Raw genomic sequence first — 13,724 nt, forward strand, 5'->3', positions numbered from 1 at the left:
CTGGAGGGAGGGATGCTGAGGCTGAACCTCCAATACTTTGGGCACCTGATGCGAAGACTCAATTCACTGGAAAAGACCCTGATGCTGGGAAAGATTGAAGGCAGGAGGAGAAGGGAACAACAGAGGATGAGATGGCTGAATGGCATCAGTGACTCAATGGACATTAGTTTGAGCAACCTCTGGGAGCCGGTGAAGAACAGGGAAGCCTGCCATGCTGCAGTTCATGGGGTTGCAAAGAGTCAGACATGAATGAGCAACTGAAACAACAACTCAGGGGATCTTCCCAACCCAGGGATTGAACCTGCGTCTCCAGCACTGACCAGTGGATTCTTTAGCACTGAGCCACCTGGAAAGCCCATTAATTTTTAATAGGTATTCTATTAAGCTTCATGTTTTATTCTTTTGAAATATAATCTAGTGCAAGTTTTGTTCAGAAAATAAAAATCTACACTTTTCAGACTATAAACTGACAAAAATACTCATGCTTTTGAATTAAGTGTATAATGATGTTTTCAAGTTTATGTTAAATGGGACTTCTTATATTTACAGAAATTAGGAAATGATCAAGAATATGTACCAATGTTTATCTAGAAAACACAAAATGTAAGCTATTTATTTTATACAAGTAAAAATGTTAAATGCCTGCTTGTGACAATAATGGCTAATCTAAAAGAAGAAGCAAACACAACCATCCTGATTTACTGGAAATAAATTTCTCTCAAAATCACAAATATCTGCTTCACTAACTTTGGTAAGTCAAAATTACTACAGGACTTAATTTAAATACTTGTTATGCTAGCTTTCCAGTATCTCTACAGAACTGATTAGGGGAGTTCCCTGGCAGTCCAGTGGTTAGGGTTCAGCACTTTCATAGCAGGGGTTGGGGGGATACTGACTGGGGCATGTGGGTTCAATCCCCGGTCAGCAGCTAAGAGGCCAAACAAACAAACACCCCCAAACTAATCGGAATGACAACCAAATTAATTGATCATTATTTTTTAATTTCGATTACCTCTCTCTAAATGTAAAACCTGGGACTTCCCTAGCAGCCCCGTGGTTAAGACTCTTTGCTTCCAATGCAGGGGACTCAGATTTTATCTAGGAGCCTACATGCCGCAGAGCAACGAAGGCCACATGACAGCTACTGAGCCCCAATGCCCTAAGATCCCACATGCTAAAACTAAGACGCGATCCGGCCAAATATATAAATAATAGTTAAAAAAAAAAAAAGTAAATAAAGCTTGTATCTAGGAGTGATAAACTTAGAACATAAATAACATTGCCTACCAAACCTCTGGAGATGGTGAGGGGACAGGGAGGCCTGGTATGCTGCAGTCCATGGGGTTGCAAACAGTTGGACATGACTAGGTAACTGAACACACACTGTAACACTGCCCATATGTCAGGCATCAATAAGGATGCCAAATCTTCCACACGAATACATTATCCATATATTTGAAAATCGTGTTGTAAAGAACTGCTTCATTTTGACCATTTATCCACATAGTTCAGTCTTCCTAAACAAATGCCTGACAACACTGAACATTTTCTGATAAATCAATGTCATAATGAACAAGCATTATATGGCAAAGATGAGATCTTAAGAGGCAATTTGGGTAAACAAACATTTAAACAGAGTAAACAGTTCTTAATCCTATGACCTCATAGGTCTTCAGATTAAACAATTCACTGTTAGTAAAGCATCTAATAGTGCCTGCTTTGAACATTAATTTTTTTCCTCTTCAATCTGTTCAGTCTAGTCTCTAATGCCAAGCTTCATCCTCACCCCAAAGTATGAGCGAAAACCTTGTGTGGATTGTTGTAGACATCCTTTTTGAACTCAAAGACATCTGACTTTTCACTGCATAACACTGCTCCTTTGAACAAAGTCACAAAAGCAGTAAAAGGAAGAATGAACAATTTAGATGGAGCAGAAAATTCCTGGTGAATAGTGAAAGTGTGAAAAAAAAGTAGTAACAAAGCATGGAGATCACAGGCTCAAGCTTCAATGTGGATTTGAGCCTATGTACCAACATTTCTCAAATTGATTCCCTGGACATATGCTGGGTTTTTAGCATTCATTACAAGAAATTTTAAATTATACTTTAATCTTGATGCTCCTCAAAAATGAAAATATATGCATGTTCTGAATCAACTAGACTAGAAGGCCACCTTACAACAAAGGGCTACCTGGGTTTGTGCTTATTAGTGAATTGTGCCCAGTAATTTCCTGAAAGTAGTGTTTTCCAATTTGTTGGTTATGATGAATTAGCGGATAACAAAATCAACAGCAGCTTTAAAAAAATAATAAATGAATACAGAATGCATCACACATAGTAAAGGTAAGTATTTCTGTCTGCCAAATCTTGTTTCAGTGGACAACTAAGTGGTGAAGTAAAAAAAAGTTACATCTTACTCTGAGCTGAGTAACTCTAAAATCTACACTCTTGAGTTTCTGCAAACACCAACTTGAAAAAAACTGTCATGAGTACTGGACTGTCACTGAGGTAGAAGGTTAAAAGCAGGATGTTGGGAGAATTTCACAAACTGAATGACAGGTTAAAAGAAGTTTATCAGTTAAGAAAAAATAAGTTCAAACATTAGGACAAGAACTATACGGCTATTATTAAATTGTGTAAGGCAGAGAGACAACACAAGACACCAAATACAGACTAGGTTTAACGTTAGGGTAAAGAACCATGGGAAATGAGAGGTTGTTCCATAAATTTTCCAAAGGTACAATGATGGGGTGGGACGCCTTTGTATTTGGAGACTGAGATTAGAAAGCAGGAATGAAATGCTTTTTGCCAACCAGAGAGCAAAGGGGCAATTAGATATGATTTGAAAATCTAATAATCTTTGAATATCACAGAATATATGCGAGAAGAAAGCAGAGGTGAAGCTATACAGAATAAAATTCTGACCCATAAAAGTGCCCGGAATTGCAAAGAAGAATAAACGCAAGTGGGATATGTCGTTCAGTTCAATTCAGTTGCTCAGTCATGTCCAACTCTTTGCGACCCCATGGACTGCAGAGTGCCAGGCCTCCCTGTCCATCACCAACTCTCAGAGCTTACTAAAAACTCATGTCCATTGAGTCAGCGATGCCATCCAACCATCTCATCCTCTGTCATCCCCTTCTCCTCCTGCCTTCAATCTTTCCCAGCATCAGGGTCTTTTCTAATTAGTCAGTCCTTCGCATCAAATGGCCAAAGTATTGGAGTTTCAGCTTCATCATCAGTCCTTCCAATGAATATTCAAGACTGATTTCCTGTTGGATGGACTGCCTGATCTCCTTGCTGTCCAAGGGACTCTCAAGAGTCATCTCCAACACCACAGTTCAAAAGCATCAATTCTTTGGCACTCAGCTTTCTTTAGGGTCCAACTCTCACATACATAGATGATTACTGGAAAAACCATAGCTTTGACTAGATGGTCCTTTGTTGGCAAAGTAATGTTTCTGTTTTTTAATAAGCTGTCTAGGTTGGTCAGAACTTTTCTTCCAAAGAGCAAGCGTCTTTTAATTTTATGGCTGCAGTCACTATCTGCAGTGATTTGGGAGCCCCACAAAATAAAATATGTCACTGTTTCCACTGTTTCCCCATCTACTTGCCATGAAGTGATAGGACCAGATGCCATGATCTTAGTTTTCTGAATGTTGAATTTTAAGCCAACTTTTTCACTCTCTCTTTCACTTTCATCAGGAGGCTCTTTAGTTTTTTTTTTGCTTTCTGCTATAAGCGTGATGTCATCTGCATATCTGAGGTTATTGACCCTGACAGTCTTGATTCCAGCTTGTGCTTTATCCAGTCCAGTGTTTCTCATGATGTGCTCTGCATATATGTTAAATAAGCAGGGTGACAATATACAGCCTTGATGTACTCCTTTCCCGATTTGGAACCAGTCTGTTGTTCCAAGTCTAGTTCTGTTGCTTCTTGACCTGCATAAGGATTTCTCAGGAGGCAGGTCAGGTGATCTGGTATTCCCATCTCTTGAAGAGTTTTCCACAGTTTGTTGTGATCCACACAGTCAAAGGCTTTGGTATAGTCAATAAAGCAGAAATAGATTTTTTTTTTCCTGGAACTTTCTTGCTTTTTCGATGATCCAACAGATGTTGGCAATTTGATCTCTGGTTCCTCTGCCTCTTCTAATACCAGCTTGAACATCTGGAAGTTCACAGTTCATGTACTGTTGAAGTCTGGCTTGGAGAATTTTGAGCATCATTTTGCTAGCATGTGAGATGAGTGCAATTGTGTGGTAGTTTGAACATTCTTTGGCACTGTCTTTCTTTGGGATTAGAAAGAAAACACCTTTTCCAGTCCTATGGCCACAGCTGAGTTTGCCAAATCTGCTGGCATATTGAGTGCAGCACTTTCACAGCGTCATCTTTTAGGATGTGAAATAGCTCAACTGGAATTCCATCACCTCACTAGCTTTGTTTGTAGTGATGCTTCCTAAGGCCCACTTGACTTCACATTCCAGGATGTCTGGCTCTAGGTGAGTGATTACACCATCAGGATATGTCACAGATTGTTATAAAATTGGTCCCTGAAAAACCACATCTCCCTATACCCACAAAGAGGCTTATTTTGACTATTTGTTGAACCAGTGGGTCATGATACAATCAGAAGCTTGGAAAACAGCTGTTCGAGGGAACTGGCATTCCTGCTGCAAAGTGAAGAAATTCAGGCTACCTCACTAGAGGGTAGAGGGTAAGAGTGAAGGAGAGACGAGCCAACTTAACTGGGACTCCTCAACCAAACCACCAACCACAAGACATGAGTGGGATCATCTGGGATCATTCAGTTCAGACAACCAACCAGCTGACTGCAGAACTATCCATCAGACCCGTAACCTTGATAACAGTAATAAAAAAAAGGCTACTCTTTTAGAGCCACTGTATTTGAGTAGTTACCTGGCATTAACTGATACGGGGTATTTCAAGAAAAAACAAAGGCTGTAAGATTCTGAACTTCTAAATATGCCAGGACCACAAACTTGGAAGCACAAGTCTTCAGGAAATGGTAACCACATATCATCTACACTTACAAGATCAGTTAAAATTCCTTGGTTTGGATCTTACACCCTTAAGCTGGTTCTAATCTACCTTTTCTATCCTATTTTTCATCTCAGCCCCTGACGTTTTCTCCAAGATGCAAAAGTTGTTCCAGTTTTCTGAGGTTTATTCTCATCCTTCTAACATTAGTTACCCACATTTAAGACCCAATGTAAACAGTGCTTTCCTTTCCTGTTCAATTTTTAGCTAATTTAAGTAATTTCAAAATGCTCTAGTTTTTCTTAATTCACACTCTATTTACTGTATCACCAGGTACTTTACTAATAGTATTACTTGCTTAACTATGAATATATGTGCCAAATTTTATAAACTCTATGTTACAAGTCTCCATAGCTCTCTTAGTGCTCCTATATAAGAGGAATTTAAATATTTGTTTAAAATAAATTTTAAAATATATACGTATTTGATTGAATTTTAAAAAATCTTGGCTAAATATAGGTAAGGTGGGAATGGTAACATTTTTTCTAATGAGGTACACTGTGCAACTCTAAATGCTAAAAGAGAAACAATGAATCAAGAGATTCTCCTGGAAAATACATAGTTAAAAGTTACACAGGGTATCTGACAAACATATTAATAATAAGTAACTTTCCATTTTAGAAGCAAGGCTACTCACATATTGGTTGGTTAATTTTATGAACTGAATTTGTGTGGGAGTTGAGAAAAATAAGGTAATTTCTCAACTTTGACAGAATCTCAAGGAAAATAAGTACAGCAGCAGTTTCATAGTTAAGACCATATATTTTCAAAAATCCTCGGTTTTGCAGGTTAGTAATATAAAATATTATGAATGGCAATTGCAGAATACATCTTCCCTTCCCCCATTTTAAGTTAGGACCAAGAAGTGTTAAGAAGGAGACAAGCAAAATTTGGTAAAGCTTTCCTTTGCTAAACCTGGTAAAAGTATATTCTGGAAAGCGGAATTTAATGTCTCTAGCATGCAATCATTCTAATTATGAACACTTAAATTATTTCCCCTGAGCATTACCTAAACTTTTGAAGTTTAAATGACTTATTACTCCCTCAATACCTAAAGTAATTATCACTAATTAACAAGCAAGCCATCTTTTCCTCTGATTTGAAGTGACCTACAAATTAACTTAAGATAGTCTGTAACAGTCAAGTCTGGTTTCTCAAGTTTAAGAATTTTCAAAATTCTTGCCACTACAATTAAAAAGAAGCATAACATGCAGACAAAAGAATCAACTTGTATCAAATAGATGAAAGAAACATATACAAAGATATACTGTAACTGCACAATTTTAACTTAGTAGCTCTCAATGGTTTTAATTTCATTTTTGTTTCTTACACCAATAAGGCACTAAACATAGTTAATAAAGGCATTAAGGTCTAAGTCATATCCCATCTCTTCAATAAAGCCTTCTGATACCCCAGGCTGATGTGCTTACTACCTATTTTGAATTCTACTGAAACTACTGCACATGAAATTAAATTATTCTTTTAAATAATCACCAACAATTAACTGAATAAGACACAGACTAGAATCAATATACAATTTAAAACAGAAAGCCACAGGTTTACACGTGCAGCTACAAAATGCTCTCAGATATCTTTTTTTGGGGGGGGGTGAAACAAAGAGGCACTGTACACTATGCCCTCATTTTTAAATTTTTTCTTAAAAGAGTAAACGGCATTTCTGGAAAGATCCTTAAAATACTATTAAGGGACTGTCTTTGTGGAAGGTGACTGGACACCTAGGGTGGGAAGGAGATCAAGTTTTCAGTGTTTGTCTTTTAAAAAATCATTTTAACATACCACATTTTCAATTTAAAAAGAGAATAAAAAATAAAGCAAGTATGTTAGTGATACACAACTTTTGACTCTTTTCAGCTGTCATCTTGAAGTGACATTTAAATCTTTTCTTTTCCAGGGGGTTGGGGTGAGGAGGGAACAATGCTTTGCCACTTGGCATGTGAGATCCTAGCTCACCAGTGAGATCAGGGATTGACTCTCATGCCCCCTGCAGTAGAAGCAGAAATCTAAGCACTGGACCGCCAAGGATGTACCTAAAGTGATATTTAAATCTTCTTATTCGTTTACATCTTATTAGTCTTGTATCTTCTTATAAGCACAGAATTTCAGTGATATCAAAAGGTCAAATCTCTGCTTTAATCAGGTCAACTAAGTATGCTGAATTTGCCACCTTTTTTAACCTAGTAAAAGCGAATTGTTTGAGTAATTAAGTAATTGCTTGTAATTTCTGCGAAGAAAGTAGAAATGCTCAGGTTCAACGTGCACTGAAGCTCAGTGTGCATTTACACAATGGTCAAAAAGCACTGGCCTGGATCTGTTCCAGATTAACTACATCTCTTAACATACCTATGTGCCTAGTTGCTCCGTCATATCTGACTCTGCAACCCTGTGGACTATAGCCTGCCAGGCTCCTCTGTCCATGGGGGGCTGTCCAGGCAAGAATACTGGAGTGGGTTGCCATGCCCTCCTTCAGGAGATCGTCCCAATCCGGGGATCAAACCCAGGTCTCCAGCATTGCAAGCGGTTTCTTTATTGTCTGAGCCAGCAGGGAAGCCCAATATACCTATATATTAATGTAAAAAGAACATGACAACCAAAAACATTAATATATTCCTTTTCTTTCTTGCCACTGTTTCTCAGAAGGGCACTGTGGTACAAAGCGGTACATTTAGGCAAAGCGGTACATTTCAATGGTGTGCAACTGTCCTGGTGACTTCAGAAAACATAGCATCCATGGCCCATGAGCACTAAATGCCAGTTATCACAACCCCAGTCACTGGAGCAACCAAACAACTGACCCCACATATTTCCAAATGTCCTTGAAGAGAGAAATGTAGTGGGAAAAAGCACTATGCCTAGTTGAGAAGCACTGCTTATATGAATTATGGTACGAACAAAGGTATGAGATGTGTGTGTGTGTGTGTGATATGCAACTGAATTTCCACAAGAGCAATTCCACCTTTTAAAATAATTATTAGGGACTTCCCTGGTGGTCCACTGGCTAAGATTCCACTCTCCCAATTCAAGAACTAGATCCTGCATGCCACAACTAAGTATCCCACATGTAGCAATGAAGATTAAAGATCTTGTATCACAACTGAATCCGGCACAGCCGAATAAATAAAAAATATTTTTTAAAAATTTAAAAAATGGTAATCAGTTTTGATAATAACCAAAAAAGTCATTATTCATCAAGCAGTCATCCAGTCCAGCATATAATGCTGTCAACAAACACCATGCTCCAACAACTCATTCTTCAACTATTACAAGGGCATAACTTTTTAAATGAACAGTCATTTTAAAATCCTTTCAGAACAATTCTTCTACTGGAATGCTTCTGCTGAAACTTCCAAATAAACAGTGTTCCGTATAAAAGATATAAATCACACTTTGCTGCAATCATTTGTCTGTCTTTCTCCAGAGACCGGAGAATCCTTGTGACCAAGGACCACACTCATGGTTGCCTGGTCCACGGTGCAGGTATTCAATAATAATGCTGAATGTGTGAGTGAATGCTGGTCTAGTCTAATACAATAGAGAGTCCCAAGTCCCAACTACAATCAGTTTTTATATATAATGATGATACAGATATTTTTATTCTAATTTGATTTTTTAAAAAGTAAGCATTATCCAGATTACAACTAGCTTATATAGATATAAAGAAATCTAAGATTTTTCTTTACAGACACTCCCATGTGCCCATCCTCTACCACCTTCCCCTCCTTTTCCTTTCAAGCTTAAAGCAAATGCTCATGAAAAAGTGAGGCATGCTTCCAGGAAGCAAACCAATATAAAGAGCAAAACAATACTGTTAACAATAAGAAAAATGTAAACATTTTTTCATTTCTATTTTAGAAATCAAAGAGTTCTTCTCAGAACTCAAGAAATCTGTTACTCTCCTATACCTCATTCAAAAAGAAAGAAAAATCTATAACAGAAAAGAGTAAGCAACTTTATTTCTGTTGGTTTCATTTCATTCTCCAGAATTCACCTTTTGTTGAGGTAAAAAATATCCGGGATATAAACTAAGTCATATTTTAAAATAAATGCAACAATGAGGATTACACAAGCACTAAGCATCAACACTTACAGAATGTTAACTCTGAAGCACCCTAACTCTGAGAAATATTTATTCATCTCTGCCTTCCTGAAGCATGTGAATATCCCAGTTTTACAAGGAAACCTCAGATAGAAAAAGCTAAATAATAAAGGTAGATGCAATTTCTAGCTCCTAGTATTTCTAGCACTGTTTTTAGACCACTCTAATAAATTCTGTAATTGTTTGTTAACCATTGCTGGCAATTCCTATCTGAAATGTTAAGTAACAATGGCTATGATACAATTTTAAAGAAACAATTGTTTCCAGTTACCTCCCATCTGGCAAGACCAAATAGGTAACCAAATGTATACACACACATACATATAGAAAATGTTCTATAGCGGATCTGAAACATCAGATACACCCTCATATTCAAATAATGGAGATCACTTTTAAATGTAGTTACATTACTGTGGGATTTTAGTGCTTGCAATACTTCATTCTTTTTGAAAGTTACCAACCCAACATTTGTTTTATTACTATTTCAAGTAGCACTGGTCAGTAAAAACAATGTACATGTTGTAAGACTGAACACTTAAAACTGCTACAAGAAATTACTTTCATGTTGACAAAAAAGGAAGACTGCTTCATACATTAAAATCATTTTAAAGTGACAGCTATCTATGTTGCACACCCTCCAGATGAAGACAACTTGCATGAGACTTCACTTTCCCAGAAATATTAATTCTGCTTATAATTACAGCTGGTCTAGAGTATTTACAGTAATCAGCCTTAAATCCATCAGTGGAAACTGTTACCTGAAAAATGTCTTTCAGCAAAGATACACTTTTCACGGACTAAAAAGCTAACTTCACTTACAAATGAAAGAGCTCCTTTTATGCATATCTTACTGAAGTTTTGTGGCTTTTTAAAACAAAAAAATCTAAGATAAACTTTAATATCTACAAGGCCAATTAGGAATGAGTGGTTACAGTCAGGATAGTGAGATTAGTAAATTTCAACAGTTCTTTAAACCTAGGATTTAAAGGAATGACATAATCTCTGATTATGCCATAGGTATTCACCAGACCTATATTACCTAAAGTGGGTGGCTTTCACATTGCATTTATTCACCTTGCGGTCTCACAAATTCGTTTTTAGTTTGCTTGTTTCAAGAAAATGAACCACTATCAAATAATCTGTGACAATAAGGTGCAAACAACAATGGAGAATTTTGAGTATGGGATCAAGTATCCCTGATCTTGCAAAGATTTCAGAACGTGGAGGCTAAAAATTAAGTGAAAATGTGATCGGCTCTGATATGCTAAAACGCCCACCATTGTTCCACCTTAAGTTCAGTATCTTTCCGAAACAACTTCTCTATAATGTGTTCACAAACTAACTCGAAATGCGACCCGTATAAATTCCTTTGCTTCCTCAAGAAAATAATCTAACCAAAATCTTCACCATAGCCAGCAGCAGCACCTTGAAATTTCAAACTTAACTGGAGGGCATGTAATCAAGTCCAAATGTAGACACAAACTCCTCGATTTCTATCAAGCAAACAGTGCTATTAACATTCCAAATCCTGGTTAGAACGCAGTTACTGGAAAGCAGTGTCCTTGTTGCAAAAAAAAGGAGGGTAAGGCCTGAAACTGACCTGAGCACGGGTCCACATAACCGTCTCCGTTCCACCGGGAGACCAAACAGGGACGGCTCCAAGTGATAGGGAGGTGGGTAGACGGGGGAAGGAAGGGCAGAGAGGAAAGCACACTCCTCCAAGGATGAAAGCAAAAGAGAAGCGGACTCTGCAGAAGCCACCCCATAGGGACATTCGACCCTAGGATACACACAGCTTCTCTCCGCCGAGGAGAGCAACCTTTACCATGGAAGCGGGGCTCCTAGCAAGTAAAGGCAGGAGGGGACAACCTCCGCCCCCCTACCCCCGAACGTCTCACCGGCTAGAAGGGGTCGGCGGGGACTGCTCCTCGGAACATCAACAAAGGCCCCTTCAGTCCTAAAGCGAAACTCGAACAACAAAGGCCGGGAGACGGCAAGAACGGGACCGGGGGGCGGGACGGATGAAAGCAAGCTAGCGGAGGCAAAGGAATCAAACCAGTGGGGGCGCAGGCCCGTCGGAGTGGGAAGCAGGGGCGCAGAGGCGCGGGGCGCGGTAATCCCCAGTGCACAATAAGAGGAGGAAGCGAACCTGGCCTCCATTCCCCGCTTACCCTCTCCCACAGCGGGGAGGGCTCCAGACCTCCCCGTCTGCATCTCTTGGTCTCGGGGACCGCGCAGTCCCGAGTTCGGGGAAGGAAAGAGGAGGGGGGATTTTCCATCCTGACCACAACTCCCTTCCCCCAGCCGACAACAACCGCCACAACGGCAGCCACACAAAGGCGCCTTCCTGGTACTCGCCGCTCCCGCCCGGGCGGCGGCGCCGACGATGCCAAGGCAGCGCCGACCACCGCTCGGCCGCCAGGCGCTCGCTCGCCCTCTTCCCCCTCTAGCAGGGGGAAAGGGGGAGGGGACCCCAGGCGCCCTCACCTGGCACAGCTGCTGACAGTACTCCGTAGCCGCCTCCACGGCCGGCACCCGGCTCTCTCGCAGCTGCCGCTCCAGCTCCTGGAGCCGCTCGCCTAAGCGCTGCAGCTCCGCGGCGCAGCCGCCTCCGCCGCGACTCAACCTCTCCTGCTCGGCCTCTTCGTCCGCCATCTTCACACCCCGCTCCGTCGCGTACGCACCTGGGTCACGTGATAACACAATGCCACGTTCGGCGGGGTCACGTGCCGGGCGCGCTCGCACGCCGCCGAGCACGTACAAAGGGCCCGGTGGGGAGGATGGGGGGCTGGTAGAGTGGTGCGAGGGAGCCGGAGGGAGGTGAAGGGAAGGGGAAAGGAGGAGGGCGGGGTTGGGCGGTGCGGAAAACCGCGGTTTACTTACCGCGAGCGGGAAGTGGGCAGCAGCGGACGAAAGGGGCGGGCCGGTGGAGGCCTGTTCTCGGTCACGTGGGCCCCGCGACGCGGGGAAAAGCCTAGGGAGGGGCTGCCCTTTCGAGCGTCCGGATCCCGGCGTGGCTTTCCCCAGTCCCCGAAGTCTTCTATGGACACATGCCCCAGTTCCCCAAGAGAACGGGTGAGGGAGCGCTCTGGGTGGGGTGGGGTGAGGGCTGCATTTGCGATTGGCCCGAAGGCAGGCCAGAGGCAGGGGAAGTGGGAGCAGGTAAAACCGACCCATGGACCACAAGCCCGAGAGCCTAAGCGAGACTGAACTGTCAAAATTGTCCCCAACTTCTCACCGGGATGCGGAGGAGGGATCTCCTCCTATTGCCTGAGGTACCCGATCTCGTCCCACTCTCTTCTGCAGCCCCAAGAACGCCTCTCCCTTGGAAACACAATCTCTAGGGGGTGGAGGCAACAAAGAAAAATAACAATTGGATCACAGCAGAATGAGGTCCTGTCAGTCCTCAGTCTAGAGAACGGAGCAAACCCATGAAAAGCAGAGCTTGAAAGATTTCAGACTGTGAAACTGTGGACGTTGGAACCAGGTGATTTGAAACCACGAAGACATTTCTGGAATAAATGATAGCCAACCAATCTGTTCCACCGCGATTTAAGACTCTCCTACACACTACAGAAATCACCACCACTGAAAACACGTTGTATATGAAAGCTCTTGAAAGTAGGTCAAAAAAAAAAAAAAAAGCAATAAAGACTTCATTAAAAATCACACCGGAGGTAAAATTGCTAAAATAAAAGAATAAGGTTATCTAGAGTTATAAGTTTAACAGCATTTTTTTTTCCTGGAGCTGTAAATAGAGATGGTATTCTGAACCATATTTTATGTACAACCTGAAAAGAATGGATACTTGGCACTTGAACAAAACAGTAAAAGTAGTACAAAAATTCAAGTGCGTAAGCCTAAAGTTCAGACTAAAACAAATATTTTTTAGTAGTCTAAAATTAGACAAAAGACTTCAGAAACAATGATAGTGATGAGGTGTTTAGAGATTTCTAGTATTAGTAGAAAACATTCTAGACAGTATGTTGTCCAGAATGAATGTTTTGTAATGCATCAGTGATGGCAATGTTTAACTGCCATTATATGAGTGGGCACAAACTGAACCCTTTATGAAAACGATTATCAGCTAAATACAGCATGTGTGTGCTGATATTACCTATTAACAACACAGGTTCTTCAAATATTTAGGAACAGAAGAGTCTGTGAAGTACACTCAAAGGCTAAGGAACAAAGATACAAAAGTATCATTGAGAGCTAAAAAGCAACAATTAAGGCAGCTAATAGATTTTAGTATTTGTAGGTCATGTGCCCAAGTGAAGTATTTTAGGTATCTAAACCAGATTTCTCCAATGTATGTTATTGTAGGATGCCAGTGAAAATATAAAAAGAGAAATATGAGATTAGCTATCAGTAAATCCACAACATCTAAGGTTTCAAAGGCCAGCAAAGGTATATTTTCAAGTATAATGGCTTACACCACACCTAATATATAGAAAGAAAAAAAAGAAAGAGAAGAGTGCAAAATATATCCCAAAGAAATAAATGTATCCACTTATTGGCTAAAAAGCCAGAGAATGTGGATCAGTTCCACTT

The 13,724-nt window shown here is 40.5% G+C and overlaps 1 protein-coding gene across 2 annotated transcripts in view; it reads right to left on the bottom strand.

Annotated features, from left to right (window-relative positions):
• The window catches only part of ZNF292 (zinc finger protein 292), a 94,601-nt gene extending 81,794 nt beyond the window's left edge, over positions 1 to 12,807 (bottom strand). The window contains exons 1-2 of one of the 2 annotated variants that reach the window (XM_018053166.1): positions 12,054 to 12,143; positions 11,658 to 11,854 (exon numbers count right to left, since the gene is read on the bottom strand). In XM_018053166.1, coding sequence (XP_017908655.1) covers positions 11,658 to 11,825 — 168 coding nt within the window. In that variant the 5' untranslated portion in view covers positions 11,826 to 11,854; positions 12,054 to 12,143. Of the gene's footprint in view, positions 1 to 11,657 lie in introns of both variants that reach the window. The other variant, XM_018053165.1, reaches the window with a different exon arrangement.

This window comes from Capra hircus, chromosome 9 (assembly GCF_001704415.2).
Source record: "Capra hircus breed San Clemente chromosome 9, ASM170441v1, whole genome shotgun sequence".
Lineage (NCBI taxonomy): Eukaryota > Metazoa > Chordata > Mammalia > Artiodactyla > Bovidae > Capra > Capra hircus.